Source organism: Ambystoma mexicanum, chromosome 3q (assembly GCF_040938575.1).
Source record: "Ambystoma mexicanum isolate Mex_15411 chromosome 3q, UKY_AmexF1_1, whole genome shotgun sequence".
NCBI lineage: Eukaryota > Metazoa > Chordata > Amphibia > Caudata > Ambystomatidae > Ambystoma > Ambystoma mexicanum.
The window spans coordinates 448,168,324-448,190,935 of NC_090926.1; the positions used below are offsets into that span (position 1 = coordinate 448,168,324).

General features: G+C 44.6%; 1 protein-coding gene across 6 annotated transcripts in view; it reads left to right on the top strand.

Annotated features, from left to right (window-relative positions):
• ARAP3 (ArfGAP with RhoGAP domain, ankyrin repeat and PH domain 3) overlaps nt 1-22,612 on the top strand; it is a 582,982-nt gene that overhangs the window by 271,040 nt on the left and 289,330 nt on the right. For all 6 annotated transcript variants that reach the window (XM_069654121.1, XM_069654122.1, XM_069654120.1 and 3 more), the window contains 2 exons: nt 8,160-8,233; nt 11,143-11,409. In XM_069654121.1, the coding sequence (XP_069510222.1) occupies nt 8,160-8,233; nt 11,143-11,409 (341 nt within the window). The remainder of the gene's footprint in view (nt 1-8,159; nt 8,234-11,142; nt 11,410-22,612) is intronic.

Sequence of the window (22,612 nt, forward strand, 5' to 3'; positions counted from 1 at the left end):
AAAGCCCACCTATGGTAGGATTGAAGAAGACTCCCACTTAGGTTAACGGGGCTCCAATTCTTAGGTTTGGCCTGAACTACCCAAAAGATTTGGTAGCAATGAAAGAGCAGCTAGGCTTAGTCTATGAGGGAGAAGGGCTGTAGGTAAGTATAAAGAACTCGGGGCACACCTATAGTCAATAACACACGTATACACTGTTGTTTTATAAAAATATGGTTATTTATTATAAATACTGGAGCAACTAACAATATTAGAATCACAGGCAAGTAAACATATTCATATTTATACAGGAAGATGTTTAAGTATTACTCAAGGCAATAGTAGACATTAGATGAATACAGGTATGTAGAGTAGCAAATCAATTATTTAACTAACATTCAGGTAAGCAACCCAGATGCTGGTAAGTCATTATCAGCAGCCTATACTTTATAAAGTCCAGCCCTATCTGGGGATGAGATTCTCAAAGTCAGTTGGGACACTAGGTGACCAGGGCCTGTGGGCGGCAGAACAAAGGAAGGCAGATGCTGTCGAAGTTGTCAAATTAGCAGGAATCTTCAGCGCTGCAAGTAAATAAAATGTTTATTTAAAAGATGGTTCAGGTAGACCCCTTGAAGGATTGTAACCTAAAGGAGCACTGTCCTTTGTCCGGTGAGAACACAGTTGGGTTGTCCACCCCAATTTGCCTCAGAAAGCTCAGGAGGAGTCCAATTTAACACACTGAAGGCACGACGCTAAACGCTCACACCAGAACAAATACAACCCACTAGGGAAAAAAAGGCCCAAGAAACTCTTGCAAGGATAACAAGTTTTACTTCTACAAAAATAGGTGCGTCAGCAAAGAACTCTGCTGTAATGGAACATTCTGCAGAAAAGGGGTGCAAGCAGAGGCTTAAAAAGCAATACAGCATCATAGGCTTGGTCATTACATATGGTGAAAAGCTGTGTGGCTTTTTGGCGTGGCTGGTTGGTGCGACCCCATACGTGGCCGGCCTGCTCCATAGGGGATGCCTGGCCATTTGTCCTAGCCCAGTCCGTCAGTCTTCCAGCACGTGGGGTCTGCTGGGCTCATCGTCTCCATGGAACCAAGGCCAAAGGAGCAATTAGCTACATTTGTAAATAGTGCTAGTCAATCATTATACAAGGCACCTGGCATGCTCAAAGACTGGCACACCTCAAGGTTGTACTGACCCACACATCCTTCACTCATCCCAATCGGTTCTCTCGGCTTCCAATGCTTCCACCCTCGCTTTGGAACTATAATTTACCCCCCCCCTGTACAGCGCATTGCAAATCATGTCATTATAAAATAAAGGTGGGATGGCCATGCTCTTAGATCTTTTATGGTGGATTTGTTTATGGTCTGTGGTCTGTGGTCAACTGGTATCTTGGAATTCAGGGGTCTTGGGACCGGGCAGTTGTATGGGCTATAACTCTTGGTGGTCTGGGTGGGGGTTGGATGCCTACTCTGGCCTGTGCGGGAGAACACATACACCATTGTGCCCAGCACTGTCCCGTGGCCTTACAGGACACATTCCTTGTAGAACACACATATTGGAAACAATTTTAGAACAAAGGAAGGTTTCTGTGAAAGCTAGCAGCATGGGCCTCTCTCATCAGCGCTTGGGCCTATTCAGATTTCTCCTTCAGGCTTGCGCTCTGTGTCTAACACACTATATACTGCATGGCCATGCAGGCCTAATGCTTCAACTATGGCTAAAAGATGGCATCTGCTTATATACCTGCACTATGTCTAAGCATCTGAATTGCGTACAATTTTATGATCATGACAGGGCCTAAAAAATGCCTCCCACCTCCCTGGATCATTAGAGTTCTTGCAATGGGGTTCGCCTCACTCTACAGTGCCTAGGGGGTGGGATGGGTTTGTTCCCTTCCCAACAACAGCAAACCCCCAGATGAGTACCCAGGAGTGGGACAGTACCTTTTCATGAGGAAAGAAGATGATGCCACTGGCAGGGTCCCCAGGTTTTGATTCTTTGCCTGGAGGCTGAAGAAAGAACTTTTGGCACAAGCAGGTGTTCAGCTTCTTTGGATGGGATGTCCAGCAGACAATTGACACAATACTGGCTCGTTGGGACTCGACACAGGCTTTGGTTCAGTGACGGTTACCACACAGCAGGCTTTTCTCTTTTTCTCGGTCCCCGACTTGGTAGGATAGTCTTCTCAGAGTGGGAAAGGGTCCCTGTAGGTCCAGCAAGATGCCCACAAAGTTCCAGCCGAAACTGCGCTATAGGAGACAATGCACAGCGCATTGGTCCAGATCCCAGGGAATTGGGAAATTGCAGCCCAGGACATTTGCAGCTCTTAGAATCAGTGGAGGTGTCTGCAGACACCCTTCTTCTTCATCCTTGAATTCTTCGAACCATGGGCCAACTCTCATTCTGCTCTAGGACCCTCGCCTTTATGCAGGAACCCATCCAATCAGCAGTCACGCCACATTCATACTTTGGGTGGTGGCTGTCCCAAAGAGACAGCCAGCCTCCCAGTCAGAACTGGATTCAAGCAGACACACTGGATGCCAAAGACCTGCAGAATTCCGGTGCACTCCCTGCTTCCTGTCCTCCCAGACATGCTGGTGCCTTCAGGACGGGCTTCCTAATGGGATCCCGGCAAAGACAAAAGAGTGAGCGGGACCTCTCCCACCCAGCATGGCAGAAGAAGGCTCACAAAAGGACAAGTAATAAAGAGTTGTCATAGAAAGAAAACATGTATCATTGTAATACAATGGTGACCCATGTGTGTGTCCCTTACCGCAGATGCGACAGCAGCCTGCGTGTAAGTTTCACTAAAAATCAGTATAAAATATCCACTGCCACCAGCCACTCAGATGAATTTATCACTGTAAATAGAAAGTTACAGAAGTGGAAAAAGGGATACACTGTGTCCACTCAGCACTCCACATTGGGTGGCGGCGTGTACGGACTTCACAAATTAAATGTTCGCTGGGATAGGAAGTATCCCCCAATCCTTGGAAGCAGTAGTTACCACAAGGAAAATACAAAGGGCAGCTCAAAGAGCTCCCAGCAACACTGCACAGAAAGTACTGTGTGATGCAATAATACATTACAGATGCCTTACAACATACAGGAAAGCATTACTCCAAAAAGATACAACTAAAAGGGTTGAGAAAGGCTCGCAGAGGTAGAGTAAAAGACTCAGCGAGTGGGGAAAAAGGTTCCCACTCACTCAGGAAGACTGATCAAAAATCCAAGAGTCCAGCAAAAAGTGCTGGGTGACTCACATGTGGGGAGAATAGTGCTCCAAAATGAAATTCTACCTAACACTCTAAAAGAGGACTCACTGCATTCCCACATCTTGCCATTTAATTGGCATCAAAACTGCATCAATAGACCAATACCATGTGAGTCAGCGTGTCGCCAGGGCTGACCCCTGGGGTAAACCGCAATCACTGGAGGCATTTGTAAGAGTTAGGAACACCTAGGGAATATGGATATGTGGCTCTCAAGAATCTAGTAAATTCAGCATTTGACAAATTCTATTCAAACCGCAAGGGCAAATTACATGTTTACAGCACCAACCACTCTTATGACTATAAATAAATATATAACGAGAATAAAATCTTGGTAGTAACATATTGCAGCCACTCGGTGTGTTGGTTATAGATTCAGATTTCAGATTAGATGCTGGCACTTTTGGCTGTTCATGCGCCGAAATAAGAAAATGAATAAATACAGTGGGCAGTGCAGAAATGCCATTACATGCCAGTGGGAACGTAGGCCGTGCCATGAGTCAGTAAAAGGGGAAGATAGACACAGCTCCTGTACAATGTACAGAATCACGGGCCACATAGCACCATGGTCTATGCTGACAGTGCCAGTGATATTGGCATGGATGGCTAAAGAATATACATAGAAGGAGCAGAGTGTCATAAGAGTAGGAGGAGGAAATGATGGAAAACTAGCCATCATAGGGAGCCTCCCCCTTTTGGTAGCAGAAAAAAACACTGTAGTTCTGCATCGGTGCTTGTTTCTCCTACAGGTTCCTGAAGTATGTGAATATATGTGGGTTGATGCTAAAGCACAAGTATAGGATGCTTCTATAATAACTCAGTGAAATGGGTTTATTGAAATATGCAGTTCCGAATGGATAAGGGGAGGGGGGCGTAGCTCAACAGGGAATACATACATAGATTAAAGGTGACAATAATTCAGTGGTTGGTACAGCGAAGGGATTAATGGATGCAAGTCACAGTGAATGGATGGGGGGCAGTTCCATGAGGACCAGCAGGCTTAATTGCTGATTGTCAGATTAGAAGGGGAGCATAGCCTGAAGGGAGGCAACCTGTATAGGCGTCTCGGATTACGGGCATTTTAGGCAAGTCAAGGTGGATCCTCCAAGAAGGGATTGACAGCGTGAGCAGGCTAAGGGCAATTCCAGGTTAGAGCTCTCTGTGTTAAAGCAGCTTCTTGGCGGCCCTCCAATGCTGTGCAGGCCTTGGACAGAAATGGTCTCCTGGGTCATTTACGAGGCCTCTCTTTCCCCTTGCTCCTCCACTTGCCGATAGTAATGATTTGCCGTGGTGTGTGCCATGTTCATTATTGGCGTCTTGAGTGAATTTTATTGTTGAAGGTTTGGAGGAGGGATGGTTAACTTGAAATCAGGTGTGGGCAAGGGTGCGTGAGCAGGTGAGGAACAGTGTGGGCAGCACTGGTCCGTCAGAGGTGAAGAGGAGACTGACACACTCTCTCGTCTAACTCTAATCCCAATAGACCCTTCTTGCATATATGTAGCCTCTTCCAACTCTTAGGTAGGTGCTTGCCCCAATACCTCTTCCTCCACCCGACTTTCCCTTACACATGGCTCCTGTCTCACCATGTCCTCCGCTAGATGTCTGAAGATTGACAAGGCTGAGTCGAAGCAAGCACAAACCTTCCTCTAGCTCTGTCCTGCCCTCTGGCGTATCTCAGGGTGTGCTTTCTATTGGCCAGCAGTGCACTGCTCGTGCTGCCCCAGCAGCACAATGCCAGCACCCTGAATCTTTGGTGAGAGTCTTGGCCCTATTTCAGCGTCCACTTGCTGCCTCATCTGAAGCCTTGGAGCCAATAATGTCACAGCTTTCTTAGCACTGTGGAGCAATGGTTTGTAAAGGCAATGCTGCAATGGACGAATCAGAGACAGAAGCTTTTGAGAGAATTTTAAAAAGTAGAACTGAGGTTTAAATGCATTAAATCGAGTAATGTGATACGGCTTACATCCCCATAAACTATCTAAATGGTTCTAAAAGAGTTCATCTGATTGGATGTGTGGCTTTACTGCCCCTGTAATCACTTCGCCACACATCACTTAGTCACATTTATTTCTCCATACCTTTATTTCTCCTGTCCTTCACTTCCCCTATCCTTCACTTCGTCACTGCAAGGGGAGACCTGCTGTAAAATTCGTATTTTGTACCCCATAATCCACCCTCCTGCCACTCCTGGAGCTCAACCCTAAACCTTAGATAACCTTAACTACATGGATAGCCACCTTGACATTGTGATGATGTGGGGGGAATTAAAGGCATAGAAAAGTACATTTATGACAAAGTAAATGTCTGGAAAGGAAGACTTGTGTAGGGGACATTTTCTAGGAGAAGTAAAGGGGGCTCCCATCTGATGCACAAACTGTCCCTGTCGTTAAATCATAGTGCTGTGTAACTATCCTGTAAAACAGAAGCCTCCACAGTCTGTTGCTCCTATCCATTATCACAGGAACAGAGCCGCCGCTCCCAGGTTCGGAGACAATGCAGAAGGCAGACGTTGGTTTTGCAAAGCACACGGTCAGATTTACCAAGAGGGCATTTTGCTTGAGTAGAAGGTAAACGATGATGAGTCATGGACATAGAGACAGCTGGGGGGTTGCCAACAAGAACCCCGTGAAAGGTCGTCCTCTGGACATGCTGTTGGAATATTCCTGGTGGATGTCTTACACCCAAGCCGTAAGGGGAGGGGAGGGAAAGGAGGTGAGGGGAGCCAGAGAGAAATATCATGCCACAACATAACTGAGCAAATGTTTTCAAGGATCAGTTGCACGAGTTTTCCCACTTATTAAATCCCCCCTCTTTATGGGAGGGGGTGCAGCCGTTTCACCGTACATGGTTTAATAGGTGGTTTTGCCGGACTTCATGCTTTCAGGACTTGCTTGCTTCCGGGGACTAGTGGTACGTGGAAGTCTAGACCCCTAGGACAGGCCTGTGGCACACTGATGTAATTGTTCTCTGCCATGTGATGGGGGCCCAAGGTGGTGTGACTCAGGGAGTCTTGTCGTACCACCCCTAGGCCCAAAATCCAGAGTTTGTCATATACCCGATAAGGATAATTTTAGAGTAGGGATAGTGTTACAGGTCGATGCCCACTTTTCATATTTGAAAAAAACAAAAAAAACAATATGTAATACTCTTCAGAAACCACTAGATGGGGGCCTATGCAAAGTATGTGATTCTTAGCAGATATAAACTACATAAATACATTACTGGCAAGTAATAATTGTCTTTATTATTTCCTTATTGTTTTTACACCTGCAAACACGTTACCACTTTAAGTCAGTTATCTTTTCCTTTTTATGCATTTGTATTGTGTCCATGCATCTGTTTTTTTCTCCTGTTTTTAAGCTTGTTGTAGTTTGTCTTTTTGCATGACTGGTGTTATTTTGCTGCTCTTTTGCAGTATCATGGAAATATACACATAATTAACAAATATAAATGTCTGGGTTGTCTGGATTTTACCATCTGATGCAAAATTGATAAGGATCAAAAGGGCAAAACGTATTCATCAATACATAACTGTTATTGGTACGTGTGCTAGTGTGTGCTGACATGATTTGGTATGCAAACATAGCTAGCAAAGCCATTCAGTAGCAATTTATTAAAACATTTCATGCTGAATTCCTTGTGCTTTAGTCACTCTAATAAAGTACCCAGCTTAATTGCACCCAGTTAAAAATACAAATGTTATTTCAGGGATTAAAAATGCCATTGTCATTCAAAGAGTTTTTAAAGCAGAAAATGTGTACTTGAAGAGTTCTCATGCTTTATTCCGTAGTTTATTGGAGGTTGCAATATGTGAATACAAGATAACATAGTTATGCAACAGTTATGAAATTGGGATTCTTAGCTAAAAAGCTAGGCATACATTAGAAGTTAATAAAAACGGAATTACTAGCTAGTTATGTAGCTGTTTTGACAAGCGTGCGATTTAAAGCGCAAAAGTGATTATTGTAGAGTTTAAAGAATTCAGATGTTTTATTAAAACGTTAAAACAGTATAAAATATGTTGACTTGTATAAGAATAGAATTCTTAGATAAATAATGTAACCATTTTTAAAGAATGTATTGTATCAATTAAGGGGTTCAAATGAAATGTTTGTGCAAGTTACAAGTGTCTAAACAGCCAGCATCACTTTAATATTATCTGGGTAGGATGTATTTTGTTTTTACTTAAATGGTGCTAAAATACATTTTTATATTAATGGGATCATATGGGATGATACCCTGACATGGAAATTAATTTTAAGTAAACAGCCAAATATCAACATTTCCCACACAGTTAAAAAATGGCATGAAAAATTGAGAAAATGAAAGGCACGTGTGCCACATTTTCCTCTAATATATTTTCAAGAGAAAGTAGAAAAGGGTATGCTTGCCTCTGGGATTAAAAACTGAAGTTCATGAATTACCCTATATAAAAAAACATTATATTGTTAACCCTAACAATCAACTACATTTTATTTACAAATACAATCTGTAAAAAACCAGCCCTTTCTCATTCTCTTGGCAGAAACTTTTATTTTTTATTTTTATTTCCCTGCAACATGTGAACATGGTATGTCTGCTAACCAAACATGCACTTAAATACTGGCTTCCATTCAGTGTTGACTTACTTGTTATTTTTATTGATTTTTGTAGGACCTCATACTGCAGAGCTATTGTTGAACTGGTTTACTAACTTACCAAAATAAATGTGGATATTTCTGTCCTGTGTGCAGAGAATGTGGTGTTTATCGATAAGCCTTTGCCCACTCTTGGCAGCCTGTTCTAAACGTCCGTGGACACTTTATAGAAGCTGATTGTAACTAGAAATAATAACTAAACGTGACATATAAAAAAAATATTCTCAGGCCGAATTACTTTCCACCTTCTGCAGGCCGTCATGGATCCAGTGAGGGCGTGCTCTTCGGTGCCAACTCCTACCAGAGCGAAAGAACACGAGCAGCAAGGGTAAGAGGGTCTTTCCTGCCATATTAGCACGGGTCATGAGTTGTCAATAAACTAATGATAAAGATGGCACTACATAAGGCATCGGCTGTGTAACCGGAAGTGTGGTTACAAAAGAGGGAAATGTGGAAAGATCTCATTTAACCTATGCATTGAGCCGTATTAGGAGCCTCGGGATCAAAGGGCAGCCTGACACCGCTCCATGTAGTTCTTCATGGAGGTTTAGTATTGCTAATACAGCCCATATTAAAAGATGAACATAACCAACAGGCAATACCTCATTAAGGATCGACATACAGAATCGAAAGGCAAGCAGTGAATTGTACGTGCCTTGCAAAAGGCTAGATTTCTCAATATCCTTTGTTTTTGGACAGGGGTCTGCAACCTTTGGCAATCTCGATGTTTTGGACTACAAATCCCCCCAGCCCTAGCCAGCATAATCAATTGTGAGGGATCATGGGAGTCGTAGTCAAAAACATTTTGCGAGCCACACGTTTCAGACCGCTATTTTTAGGAGATACAAAGCTTCTAGGCGAGCCAGTGAAGTATGGCCTTCAAATCCTTGCAGCTAAGACGTGTACTGCATTAATCTTTCCTCTGCAGTGAACAGAAACTACCTGTTTTGAAATGTAGTTTGCAGCCATGCTAGCTGGCTCACTTTTCTAAAAACAGTCCAATTTAAGAACAGAGCTTGAAACTTCAGTATTGGTCAGAATGTCTCCTTTATCTTTTGGTATACGCCACATTCTCAGCCATCTGACTGCTGGTCCCTTCCCCACACCTCCAACCCTCACCCGAATCCCTTTACATTAGGAACAAATGAAGTTACCATCACCATTTCCTCGATAATGCCTTCTGACTATAGCATTCCCTTTGTTCCATGCCCCGACTGCCTTGGAAAGAGAAATCAAGCTGTTTCTATGTTAAAAGCATACTTAGTCTCTTTTCCACGGTGGTCATGTGTTTGTCAATTTAGATGCACACTGTAAACCCCCAGAGCTTTGAGCTTGGAATGCAAAGGTGTTCCTCCAAAGTGACTCGCCTCACCACCTTTTGTACCCTAGACCTTTGCGTCATGCCAATTCTGATAAACACAGGTCAGTGGGTTGTACTGGATAATAATGGCCTGGCAGTCCTTAGTACATGCGCCTCAATCTGGCAGGATATTGCCAGCCAATACTGCCCACCAGTCTGGTGTTTGTTGACTAAAAGGTTTATCTACATTGACATAACCCTCTGCATGGGCTGGTCATCTGGACATTTCTTTGGATAATAGCGATTTATATTCTCCCACTACCGGCCAGTGTGCGACCGAAGATCCCATCCCGCCACTCCCATACAATGCCCTGCATACTTGCATACTTTTTATTTTGTCCTATATGGTTAACCAACATTTTTCTGGATGAGTCTTCATCCGAATCCTCTTCAAAGACACGAATAGCAAATGGAACCCTGAGAGACTCTAAATCTCTCTGGTTCAGGGTATATGAAGCCCTCTTCACACCACCGCTTGGTGGCATGCATTTGTGTGATTCTTGCCTGCTGTACCCACGGAGTGTCCGAGTCCAAATGTTAGACGTTGTTTCCCTATGTTTGTGAGTGGGATAATGCTTTTGCCATATATGGTCATGGCTACTGCCTGCCTCGGAGATCAAGGGCTACAGTTGAAAAACTGAATTCGACCCATTTTCTGAATGGTCTTTGAGGTTTATCCATGAATGCACACCTGAGGGAAAGCCTGGGAAGAAGCCACTGGAAGTGTGATTGGGTGCAATCATGAGACTCGGGCTTTGGCTCCATGCCTATCTCCAATAACCATTAAATATGCAGGATCTGCTGCTATACCTCTGCAACAGCTGAGGGTTGGTCTCAAAGCCCAGTTAATAACTTCAATCCAAAAAGCGATCATGAGAAGAAGTGGGCCTCTCTCCACCTTTAGCAGAACCAGCTGAGAGCCGCAAGCACACAGAGATACCTTCATGTAGGAAAGCCTTGCTGAAACATCCCTGCACAGACCAGTCTTAAAGCGGCAGAGGCACCCAGTATCAATCACAACAGCAGCCGACAACACCTGTAGTTGCTACAAGCTAAACAACTAAATCTGCAAGCCAGAGGAAATCCAAAGGGAACATCGGTATTCTGAGGAGTGGGCCAACTACCTTCACTTCTTGAGTTGGGAAATGTCTGCAACTTGCAACAATGAAGGCGGGCTGCCAAAGAACCAGGCAGTTGCACCATGCCCCACCTTGCCCAAGATACCCAACTTTGAGTTTTCCGCACTCGCCTTTGAAAAGACATATGAGGGGGCCTGAAGCCATTTTCTATCAGTCCTTTCCTTTGGTAGACTGTATCCTAATTCAGCCAATATAGATCCTAAGGTGCAAACGGGATGCACCTTCATAAACCTTTTAACACAAAGTCCTAATGATCTTTGACTTTACATATGAACTTTCCTGTGACAGGGTAAAGAACTCAGAATTAACTGCTCTACACTTAAAATAAAGTCTCCCTAAACAGAACTTTTTACCATCATCTTAAAACAGCCTGGTGCTGCCAATGTCTTTTTATTTTCAGCTCTCAATGGGTAGGAATAATAGAGAATTGTGTGCTGTGGACCCGTCTGCCAGACGGAGGAGTTTTGTACCAGAGTGTGCCCCTTGAAAGGTAACTGGCAATCTTGTACCATTTCTGAACTGAAGACAGGAAGACCATAAACTTGAGCAGGCGAGATGGGTGTAGACACATGCATGCATTCATTAGTCTTGCCATGTATATCCAGCTACGTAAGGCAGTCAAGGCAGACAATAGCAGAGATGAGGGACAACATAGAAAAGCACAAGATGGTTGACGTTATAATGCAGTATTTCAAGATTCAATAACCACTTAAACCACCTCTTTTGCCTTTTTTGCAGGAATGACTATGAGTCGTGCAGTGATAAGAAGGCAGCAGAGGGAGGCGCTGCACAGCTCATTTCCCAAATATTGCAAAATGAATCTGAGGGCTATTCCACAGTTGATGTCCCCAGTACCAACCTCAGCAGGTTCAGCCTCCCGGCAAACCTGTACCCAGATGAGATCCTGGACGATCTGACGATCTCGCCCTATGCCAGTTTCACATCACTCACAGATCGGCCCAGGCTGGTTCACAGCGGCTGGTTGGACAAACTTTCGCCTCAGGGGTAAGTTGGCCTTCGAATTGGGGTTCAGTGCAGAGTGAGCATTCTGGCTATTGGGATGTTTCACCAGAAGCTGGTGCATTTCAATGACCCTTAGGGACAATCACATGTCTGACTCACGTGTGGCTTCCCCTGTTGCAGACCTAGAGTCCACTGTGAGACACAGAGCTACTGGGAAACCTCCCAAGGTCCCTTTGGCTCAATCTAATTCTTGTGATGTGGGATTTCATTGTATGGAAAATGGCTACTCTAGGAAAAGAATTCTTCTTGCTGGTTATTTTTCTTTTGTATTTTCTGATGCAGCAGGCTCCTGTGAGTTGAAATGTCACTGCATGTAATTTGAGATTTATTTTTTAGCTACCTTTACATTATGACTTAAATACTTTATCTCGCTGTTTGGCCCTGCATACGTCATGAATTTCACTCAGGTTAAAAGTTCCTCTTCAGTTTAATCAGTGTATTGCAAAACATTGCTTTGAAAATTAGTGTTATTTATATAACATGCAATCTGTTAGACTAGATTTGTACACTCTGGACTGGTTGCCATATGTGTAGTAGGCCACCCTAGTTATATAGATATTTATTTATGGCCAAAGAACACACTATGAAAATGACTAAGAACAGGTAATATCACATAGCATTAATAGTAAAATACATGTATACAATCACAGTAGTGAGTGCCAAATAAACAATTCACCTGTACATGAGGGCAGAGCGACCTCTGACGGGCCTATGGGATCAGAGCTCACCCTCAAGTACTTTTAAGACAAGATAGCCTCACCATGACGAGGATGGGGTGCAGGATTGTCTTACTCCAACACAAATCAATAAGGACAAGTCAATGGTTTGGCAAAGGGAAGTCTGTTTAATGACAAGTACAAAAAACGGGGAAACTGGAAATCAACAGTGATGTGATCGCCTGTCTCGCTTCAACTCCCAAATTCTTCATTCAGACAGCAATAGTTATAGTACATTCTCATCATCATTGACGTTTAACACTCAAAGTTTGTCATGCAATTCTATTGGTCGGGAAAGGTAACTTAAGTATAGGTGTTATATCTTTATATGGTAACAGAGCGTAAGGATTGGATAACTCTTATCGGAAGGGCGTCTACGCCTGTCCCTCTACAACACTCGTGGTAGACGTCACTACAAGTACAACGCCTTATTGGTTCTACTAGCTATAGGACCCTAGATTATTTGGTCCATTGTGATTGGGTAGGTTACACCCCTAGATATAAATCTCCACTTTAATTGGCAGCATGCAGAATGGACACCCAGATGTGGAGTGCCCCAAGATTCACCCTGCCTCCCTTCCATCAATCAGTACTTTAGGGCTATGTGTCAATTAGTTGGCTGAGGATGGCCTCTAAACTGTAGCTTCTTATTAGGAAAGGTTATGGCATCCTTGGGTTCTGGGTGACATCAGATGTTGGTACCTCTTCGCCCATGGCTGGTCACATGTCTGTTCACCATAAATCTGCTTCATTTTCCCTTTTTTGATGTATTTGATTCTTTCTTAGCCTCGCCACCTGCCTGGGGCCTCCTTATCTCGACCTTCACTGGCTGGCAGCTACGCTCTGAAGTTTTGTTTCTTCGAAGTTGCTGCTCTCCTCCCTTCTTGGAGTTGACCTCGAATTCCCAGGCTACTTCTTACTGAGTTTCGATTCGGCTCTTCCCTTCTGGCTTTAGCTGGAATATGAATCTCGGCCTGTTTTACCCCTTGCAGCCTGGGTTTAATTCTGCTTTTACAAAATGGAGTCGCACTTGTATAATGTGCTTCATTGAGGTAGATATATAATTGGCGCTTGCCGCTCCATTCTTCTACTAAGCATTGCAAGCAGTACAGTTTCCTTGGCTTCTTGCGGTCCAAGCAAATTTTCAGGCATTTAGTCAGTTACGTATTTTTATCCTTCCTTCATGGTTACGTTCTTCGTGCTACAATGTTGTTTCTTCTTTTAAGTCTGTTGCACCATTTTTCATAACTTGTCGTCTTGTGTGTCATCCTTTAGCCGTTGTTTCGTTCATCTGTGAGTCTGTTCGCACCCGTGTGTCGTCACCACTCGCCTTCCATCAAGGCTCTATGGGTCTCTTCAGGGACAGTCTGCAAGTAGTCTTCATTTCATGTTAACTGGTGGTATGGTTGTCTCAATGGGTACCTTGCAGCTCACGGTTGTCTGGTTATTGGCGCTTCAATAGGTATACATGTCCTTCTGATGGGTACTGGACAGAGTCCCACCGTGGCTCTCTGTTGGTTCATTTGCTCCTTATACGTCACATATCTTGGTGAGTATGCTTCTGGCATCTCAACATGGGTGGCTGGAGTCCAGGCCATATTTGGGACCTCCTCTACACATCCCCCTCTGGTCGGTTTATCGTCTACCTTTTCTTCTTCCTTTAGATTACTCTTACTTGGTTCTTCTAGCTCCACTTCTTCAGATTCTGAGTTTGTAGATGATGGTGTGAATGTGTATTTCTTTGGAGTCCATATTTTTATCACTCCTTTCAGGCTTCCTGCTGTTTTTACATGTTCGTCTTTGTTCCAGGTCATAAGCTGACACTGACCATTTGGGCTGCAATAGATGCATTTTCCTTCATAATGTCTACGTCTTCTGGGATACTCAAATTTTGTTCCTTCTGGGGTAAATTTGCTGGCCTTTACAAATTCTCTTATTTCTTCATCAGTGAGGTCTCTCGGCTTCCATCCTGGTTTGACATCGATCATGATCTTCATCCCTATTGCTTTCATCATAGTTTTCTGGCATTGTGTGATGATTATCTTGATAACACAAAATCCTAGTAGTATCATTAATAGTAGGGCTCCCAGAAACTTGAATATGTCCGCCATTCATTGTGGGACCCATGAGAATAGATGTCCAAACCAGCTGTCATGATCAACTTTGTCAGTTTCATTGATCATCTGGTTCTGTAGGTTTGTCAGCATACTTATGGCTTCTGTTGAAGTTCCATTTTCTTCATCATGCGAAGGTATAAATGTGCAACATGATTCTCCAATTTTTGTGCAATTTTTTCTCCATCCATCGCTGTGATCATGTCAAGTACATATCTGCTCTGGAGGGTCATCAGTCGGATTGCTCTTAGTTCTTCCTTAATAGCTTTGAATCCTTTTATGGTAGTGTTAATGGTCTGCAATAACTCCCATCTGGTTATCTGCAACCATTTAGTATTTGCTCCAACCTGGAATCTTGGCATGAGGATTGTTGCGAACACTGATGAGGTGAGACTACACAGCCTGTGGTGTATGGGATTGCATGAAATGCTTCTTCTGATTTGGCAGAAAAGTAATTCTCTCTCTTCCTTCGGGATACCAGTTCCACAGATCTCCTTTTCCTCAGGTGATCATCTGTTTTTGGGAAAATGTCAATATTCAGGTCACATTTCAGGATCACTAGTGCAGGAATGTGGACGTTCACTATTGTGCATATGCCTCCCCAGTTTTTCGGTAGTCTTATATATGCCTTGGATCCACAAGCCCAGTAATGATCCATAATTCCTGCGGTCCCGTGAGTCATCCTGGAGCTTCAAAGATTCATCCGCAGTTTTGATTCTCTCCCAATTTCCTCGTGCCATTGTTCCTGAAGCACAATTTCGGGCTTCCAGTGGCACTGTTTGTAAGGGTCCTCCTCTGTCTTCGACCCATGTCAGGAATCTTGTGAGTTTCAGCCAAAAAGGTTTGCACAACCTCTGTGAGTTCTCTATTGCCTCCTTATATGCTCCATAGACCATCCATGCTCGGCAGATCATCACTCCTTCTTCCCATCCATTTGGGGAGAGTACTGTTCCCTAAATCTGCATTTGGCCTCTGTTCTTCCAATTTCTCACCTCTTTGGGGGTTTTGCCTTGGACATTTAGCTTTGGGTTCACTTCCCATCTGATTGCTGTTCCTTTAACTCCAGGCTTCTCGTACCTGATCACATGATTCCTTGTATGGGCTCTGTTTCTCGTTTTAATGTCCTGTATATAATCATCTTCATCGGGGTAATTTGTCTCAGTTGCCCATATCAATGAGGCATCCCTTCCCATGAACTGTCCTCTGGTGTTGCACATTGCTACATGTGAAAGACAGTGAGCTGTCGGGACGTCAAGTTCTACAGCCACGAAGATCTTAATTTCCCCATGCTGTATGGTAGAAGTGCACAAACGAAGCATTTGCCTTCTGATTTTATTCTTCCGACCTCTTTCATGTTTTGGTACCAAATGTTGTTTCGTAGATGTGCTGTGCTGTCCAGGTAATCGTTTAGTTCATTGTTATCTTCATGTGGGCTTCTCTTGATTCTTAGTGTCTTTCTGTAGTTAGCTATAACTACATCTCTAAACGGGTCTGTGTGACTTTTCCTTGCTGGTGGACTCTCGGGTATTCTGGTCGGTGAAGCGGTTTTCATTATCTGCATCGATGTGGTAGGTGGAGGTTTTGCAATTCTCTCATTCTCTTCTTGCATCCTTTTCCTGCCCTCTATAAGTGTCATTATTAGCCACCAGCCTGTCACCGGCCCCATGTATGGCTGCATCATGGGCCTGGTGCTTGTTCCTTGTGTTGGAAATTGTGTGATTGAAAGTACAGTCTCTGCGGGTCTATTTTTCAGTTCCTCATGTAGCTTCTTCGCTCTAGCTATGAACGGGAATAAATGATCTATCAACATTTGTGTTCTTGCAGTGAATTCTCTCATAGCCGCTTCTGTCTTCTCGAGGCCTTTTGTTATGTCTTCTTTAGTTGGCGGTTCTCTTGTTTCTTCTCGGTTTCTCTCATTGTTTTCTGAGGCTGATTGTTCGGCAGGCAGTCTTGTGCTCTCTGCTGCCTTTGCTTGAGGTTCTGCAGCCATTGACACTTGTCATAGTTCGTGTGCATTTAGTGTGTGGGTGCGTGTAGTAGTCAGTGCTACGTTTTCATTCATTCCACACTGACCCTGTCTCCAGCTTTTCTCTTCTTACATTACCTTGAGTGTGTATGAATCACTAATAATTACATTCAATTTTAGTTTGTTTACCTTGCCATCAGGTTTTCTTGAACCGGAATAACTATATAGGGTCTGGGTGCTTTCGTGGGACCCATGCATACATTATCTGGTGGGTGCACTGAAATTGGAACGCTTCGTGCACCAATAAAGAATGTAGTTCTGATTGTTAATGACAGAAAAACAATGATAATCACTATGCATATACACACAATCGAGCGGTATGAAAGTTTGCAGCATTTCCTTCCAGGGAAGCGGGGGCGCCCCTCTGTTTGTGGGAGGACCAGGTTACTGTTCTGGGCCCCCATGTCAATCATATCAACTGTTAAAGTTCTATTCTTTTCACTTACTCCATTATTGCCTCTCAGAAAGTTTGTAACATAAAGTGTCTTGTGCTTCGTAAGTGCCCCCCCCCTTGCGGGTGACGATTGTCTCTGGTTGTGCGAAACAGTTCCCTTGCTAGACTATGGAGAAAGATTAGACTTACACCTTTGGTAAGTCACTTTCATTATGCATATTCAAAATAGGTTAATTCCCAGTCCACCCCCCAAATTTGCTTCAGTCCTGAGGACATGCTGGAACCTGTTCAATGTGAGGCAAAAACAGAAAAAATGGAAAATCAAAATCAAAAATAACCGACGAAGTTCTTGTCTCCTCTACCTCGATCTGTCCCTCGGCGGAAGATGAAGAGCTGCCTTGGCTTCCTCGATCTGTCCCTTGGCGGAAGGTTTCATTGGAATCTCCTCAGATACTCCCTGTGGAAGTTAGACAGTTCCACTTGGAGCATAATGCCATGTAGGAGCGTTCCCATATGTGCGACATTAGCTGGATCTCTGATGAAGGTGATGACGTCAACCACGGCAGATCTCCCCACCATTTCTGGAAAGTCAGTGAGTAGATGGAACAGGACATTGTGCGCCAGTCGGCTGTCCTCAGGTGACAGGGACAGTTGTCCTGTTTTGCTGGGTTCAGGATTACAGGCCTTTCTTTTGACGTGAACAGTCTATGCACTTTCCTGCTGCGTGGATTGCGACCAGGTAGTTGAGCTTGACCCACAGCTGGTTCAAATGTTCAGTGTTTCTTGGATCTCTAATATATGTAAGTGTGTCCGTGGTTCTCTTGACGAGTGCTGGGTCTTCCTCTATGATACGAAAGAAAAGCGTATAAGTGAGTTCATCTATGATCACCTGCGGTGGATGCATTTGTGTCCTTATCACTGTATTCAGGTAACGCAACGAAGGCTTCCGCTATGACAGTCAACAGTTGCCGGATTACTTTCTTGTTGGCAGGGTCTTGAAGAAAGTCTGTGACACAGGTTACTCTCCCTACAAGTGGCGGATATGATACTACGACTAACTGGAAGTAGGTGAGTACAACCCTTGTGAGATTTCTACTGGGAGATACCATAAGTTCTGTGAAACAAAGTCTTGGTGTTGGTTGCTTCAGGACACTGTGTTAAGCTCTTAAAAGGAAAGTCTTTGCTCACATTCTATCAGAGTCTTGTTTTCCAACAATGCTTAGGCATGGCTTGGTTCAAAAGTTCGTATTATCAGTGTGTTGTGGCTATGATGCACAGAGTGTCCGTTGTGTCCTTATCCCTTTTGCTTAGAGGAAATGTCCAGTTTAAGCCACAACTTGCAAAGGAGTTCTTTTGTCTTGGCTTTTGGTGCTCATGCGTCCTTCTTCCTCATCATGGATCTTGTCTGCACGTGCTGAGGTTCTTCCCCGTTATCTGTGATTTCTTTGCACTGAGGTGCAGCTAGATGGATCTCTCTGATATAGGGTTTAATGTCATTTAGAAAGATCCATGCTGGCCTTCCTTGCAGTTTGACCATTGATGGAGTGCAATCCTCTACGATAAAAGGACCATTGAATCTTGGCTCGTCCCACCTTTTCCTTGTGCTGTTTTTTACCAACACGGTGTCTCCAGGGAAGATGAGTGGCGTGCATAGACCTTGAACTGCGTCTGTTTCAGCATCTCCTGCTGCGTTTTGTGCTGCGCTGCACCTTTTTCGTCGTCGCAGTAGTTGGTCTGAAATGACAGCAAGGCTTGGTGTCATGCAGTTCAGGTATTCCTGCAGCTCGGTTCCCAAGACCTCCCCGGTTGACTTGGGCATCACATCTAGCTCTATCTTAGGGGATCAGGAGGGTGTTCATTCTCCTTCGTGCGGCGTAAGATGATGATCGGAGCCTGGTTGGTTCCGAAGAGCATACAATGGCAGTGGTAGACAGTGCAACCATCCCCTCTTTAGAGTAAGCTTCAACTTGGCTATCCTTTACTTTAACAAGCCGTTGAGCCTCTCACAAACACCATTACCTTCCGGATGATATGCCGACGAAAACTTGTGCTTTATACCAAGCAGCAAGCTGATCTGCTCAAAGACTGCGTTAACAAAATGAGCCCCGTTATCTGATCTCATCACCTCACACACCCCCCATCTGGGGAACACTTCCCTCATCAGGAATTTGTCAGCACATGCTGAGTTCGGGTGTGTACAGGGACCTGCTTCTATCATCTAGAGAATGGACACACCACTACAATTAAGTTCCTGTACCCGTTACACTTGAATCATGTTGACGTAGTCGATATGTAAGTGCTGAAAAGGCCCATTTGGCCTGGGGATGACTCCTCTCACTACTTTTAATGTGTTCCCAGTGGTGAATTGCTGGCAGATTATGCAGTTCACCATAAAGAATGAAACATGCTCAGCTAAATTCGGTATAAAGCAGTCTTCTGCGAGCGTTGCAGCTAGATTTTCTTTTGTCATGTGAAATGGGTAATGCAACTGTTCCAATGCTATCTTTAGTAGGGCTACAGGCATTACTGGTTTACCAGTGCTGTCTTGCCACCACAATCCGTCAGAGGGGTTTAAAGAACACCCTCAACACTTCCATGGGTTCTTTTCATCCTGAGGTGCCTCCCCTTGGAGCTCCATCAGTTGAGTCTGCCCCATATTGCTATAGGCCTCTGTTGTGGCTCGTGCTACCAACATACGTTCATGGGTGCATGCCACTTCTACTTCCATGATCGTCTCCCTTTTAGACGCCATACGCTTGGCTTCCTTGTCTGCTGCATGATTTCCGCGTGACACGAAATCTGTCCCCTTTATGTGGGCGGCGCATTTCCCGACCGCTATGCCCACTGGGAGCTGTAGTGCCTTTATCAGCCTGTCCAATAAGGCTGCATGCTGCACTGGCGTTCTGTCTGCTCGGAGGTAGCTCTACCTTTTCCAGTGCGCTAAGCCTGCGTGCACTGTGGACGTCACATAGGCGGAGTCACTGTATACTGTTACTTCCTGCTCTGTGTGATTCTCGATGGCGAGTATCAATGCCAATAGTTCTGCAGCCTGTGCTGAATAATGAGATGGTATTCGTGCACTGACGAGTACTTGAAATTCTCAGATTGCTATGTGTTTTATTACGGCCTCGCCTGTATATCTTTGTCTGTCTTCTTGGTCGATTCTCAAAGACCCGTCAACACAGACGATCTCACCTCCCGCCAGGGCATTTTCCTTCAACCTGGGGATTTCATCATAGAATTCTTTGTAGTTCGCGCAGTCATGTATCGGCTCGCCATCAGTGACTGGCTCAGCTATGAACGTAGCTGGGTTTACTGTTTTACATCAAACTATTTTGATCGATGGATTAGATATGATCACTTGATATGCAGAAGCTCTCTGAGATGTCAATGTGCCTTTTAGTTTCTCCAAGATGGCGAATAATGAGTGCTTGGCGTATAACGTCATGGAGCATCCCATTACAATGGTTGTCGCCTTCTCTATGGCGAACGCTGCGGCAGCTAAGCTTTGATCGCATGGGAATTGGCCTTTCATTACTGTGTCCAGATTCCCACTGTAATACGCCAGGGGCTTGTACCCCAACGAGGTTCTTTGGTCGAGCACTGCCGTCATAACGCTGTCATTCATGTGTGAGAACAGGTAGAATGCCTCTGCATAATTAGGAATCCTGAGAACTGGAGCCATACAAATCGCTCTCTTGAGTTCCGTAAACCCCTTTTCCATTGCCTCAGTCCATTCAATCTTTTCCTTTGTCACCTGGGCCTTTTTTAGGGCCTGGAGCAAGGGTTTGGTATATTAGCTGTAATCGAAGATCCATGCTCTAACATAATTGCACAAGCCTAAGAAGCTCTGCATTTGCTTTATCGTGAGTGGCTGAGCCGTGTTCATGATAGCTTCAGCCCTTTCTGGGGTTATCTTTTTCCCCTCATGCGAAATTTACTGGCCTATGTACAGCACCTCTTGTTGACAGTATTGCAATTTTTCCTTGTCAACCTTATATCCTTTCTCAGCCTGTATAGACAGTAGCTGGACAGAATCGCGCCTGCATTGCTCTTCAGTGGTGCTGCAGATCAGAATGTCATCCACATACCGCAAAACAACACTGTCTACTGCAATATTGCTTAGGTCCATTTTCAGGACACTGTTGAAAATGGACGGGGATTCACAATACCCCTGTGGCAACCTTGTGCTTTTGAGACGCATTTTTCTGAAAGTAAATGACGTTAGATCTTGTGAGTCATGGTGCAACGGTATTGAGAAAAAAACATTTTTTAAGTCAATCACCGTGAAATATTTCGCCTTGATCGGTATGTTTCACAGGATCGTAGATGGATTAGGGACTAGAGGGAACTCGGCTTCAACAATACGGTTTAATGCTCTTAAATCTTGGATTAAACGCCAAGACCCTCCTTTTGATTTCTTGACAGGATAGATCACTGTGTTACAGGGTGACTCTGTTGTCACTAGGATGCCCTGATCCATCATGGCGGAAATTGTGTTCGCGATCCATTCATCTGCTTCTCTGGACATGGGATATTGTCGGGCTCTTGGTAAATTTGCTCCTGGTTTCAGTTTGATTTTTACTTCTCCCACCCCTTCAGACGCCTACGTCATAAGGTCCTGTAGTCCATACTGAGACAGGCACTTGGGCCATGTCGTCATCAAAATATTCCGGACGCTTCAGTGCCAACATCATTCTCTGAGGCACTTTTCGTTTGATCATTTTGACCTAGAATATGAGACTTACTTCCACCCTCGTCTCTTCTAAGCCAGGGTGTTCTTCGAACAGATTGTCATTGGTGACATCAGTCACTCGATATCCTTCTTCAATGGTGATAATCGCACACCATTGCCTGCCTTCGTCATCGTATCCTTCGACCAATTCTACTTTCCCTCGCACTGCTGCAATTTGTATCATCAAGGGAAATACTTGTCCCTCTTCTTCATGCATAGGTATTCTTGGTCTGAATAGGAACACATCTGGGGTTCTCATAGGTTTATGTGTGAGGCCTGGCAATCCCGCCATAAGCACACACATGCCATATGCAAAGACTTCTGGTTCTAACGGTATAGCTCTCATGGCTATGCATCCGGAGTATGCTCTGATAATTTCGCACACGTTTAAATAATGCATTCCTGGAGTGGAGCATACTATGCCCTCCTCCGTGAACGAGATTGTCATATTCAATTTTGTCATTAAGTCTCGACCCAAAATGTTCACTGGGGTCTGACGTGAATATAATAAAGGCACATTCATCTCACATTGTCCTACGGAGAGTGGGAGATTGTCCGTAAAGGGAACTATGAGCTCCTGTAAAACTCTGAGGGCCTCATTACGACCCAGGCGGACTTCGCGGTGCTAAATGCACCGCGAAGCATGGCGGAAAGCCGCCGATAGCGCCATGGGGGTTGGCGGATTTACCGCCCCATTCCGACCTCGGCGGAGCGGTAAATCCCCAATCCCCATTCTGCCCTTCCCCATTCCCATTTTCGCCCCATAGGGTATAATGGGAGTGGGGAAGGAGTTAATTACGCCACCGTAAAATACGGTGGCGTAATTAACAACGAGGTCCCGTAGCGCCATGGTTTTCTCCGGCTGGTAAAACCAGGCGGAGAAAACCTCCATGGCGCTACGGGAACTCGTAGTATGGCGGAGAGGTACGCCATGCACTACGCTGGCGTAACACCCTCTCCGCCAGGGTCCTAATGAGGCCCTGAGTATCTAAGGCCTGGCCGGACAAGGAAAACGTGCCTTCTCATATGCACAAGCGTGTTGCACCCGTGTCAACTAAGAAGGAATATTTTTTCCCCCCTATGACGACATTCACCCTTGGTTCCCTGTTAGGGTCTGGTGTCACTGATTGGATAGAGCACATCAGGGTTCCCAGTGAGCTGTCCTAGTTCATATATAAGTTTGGTACACTGTATACTTGT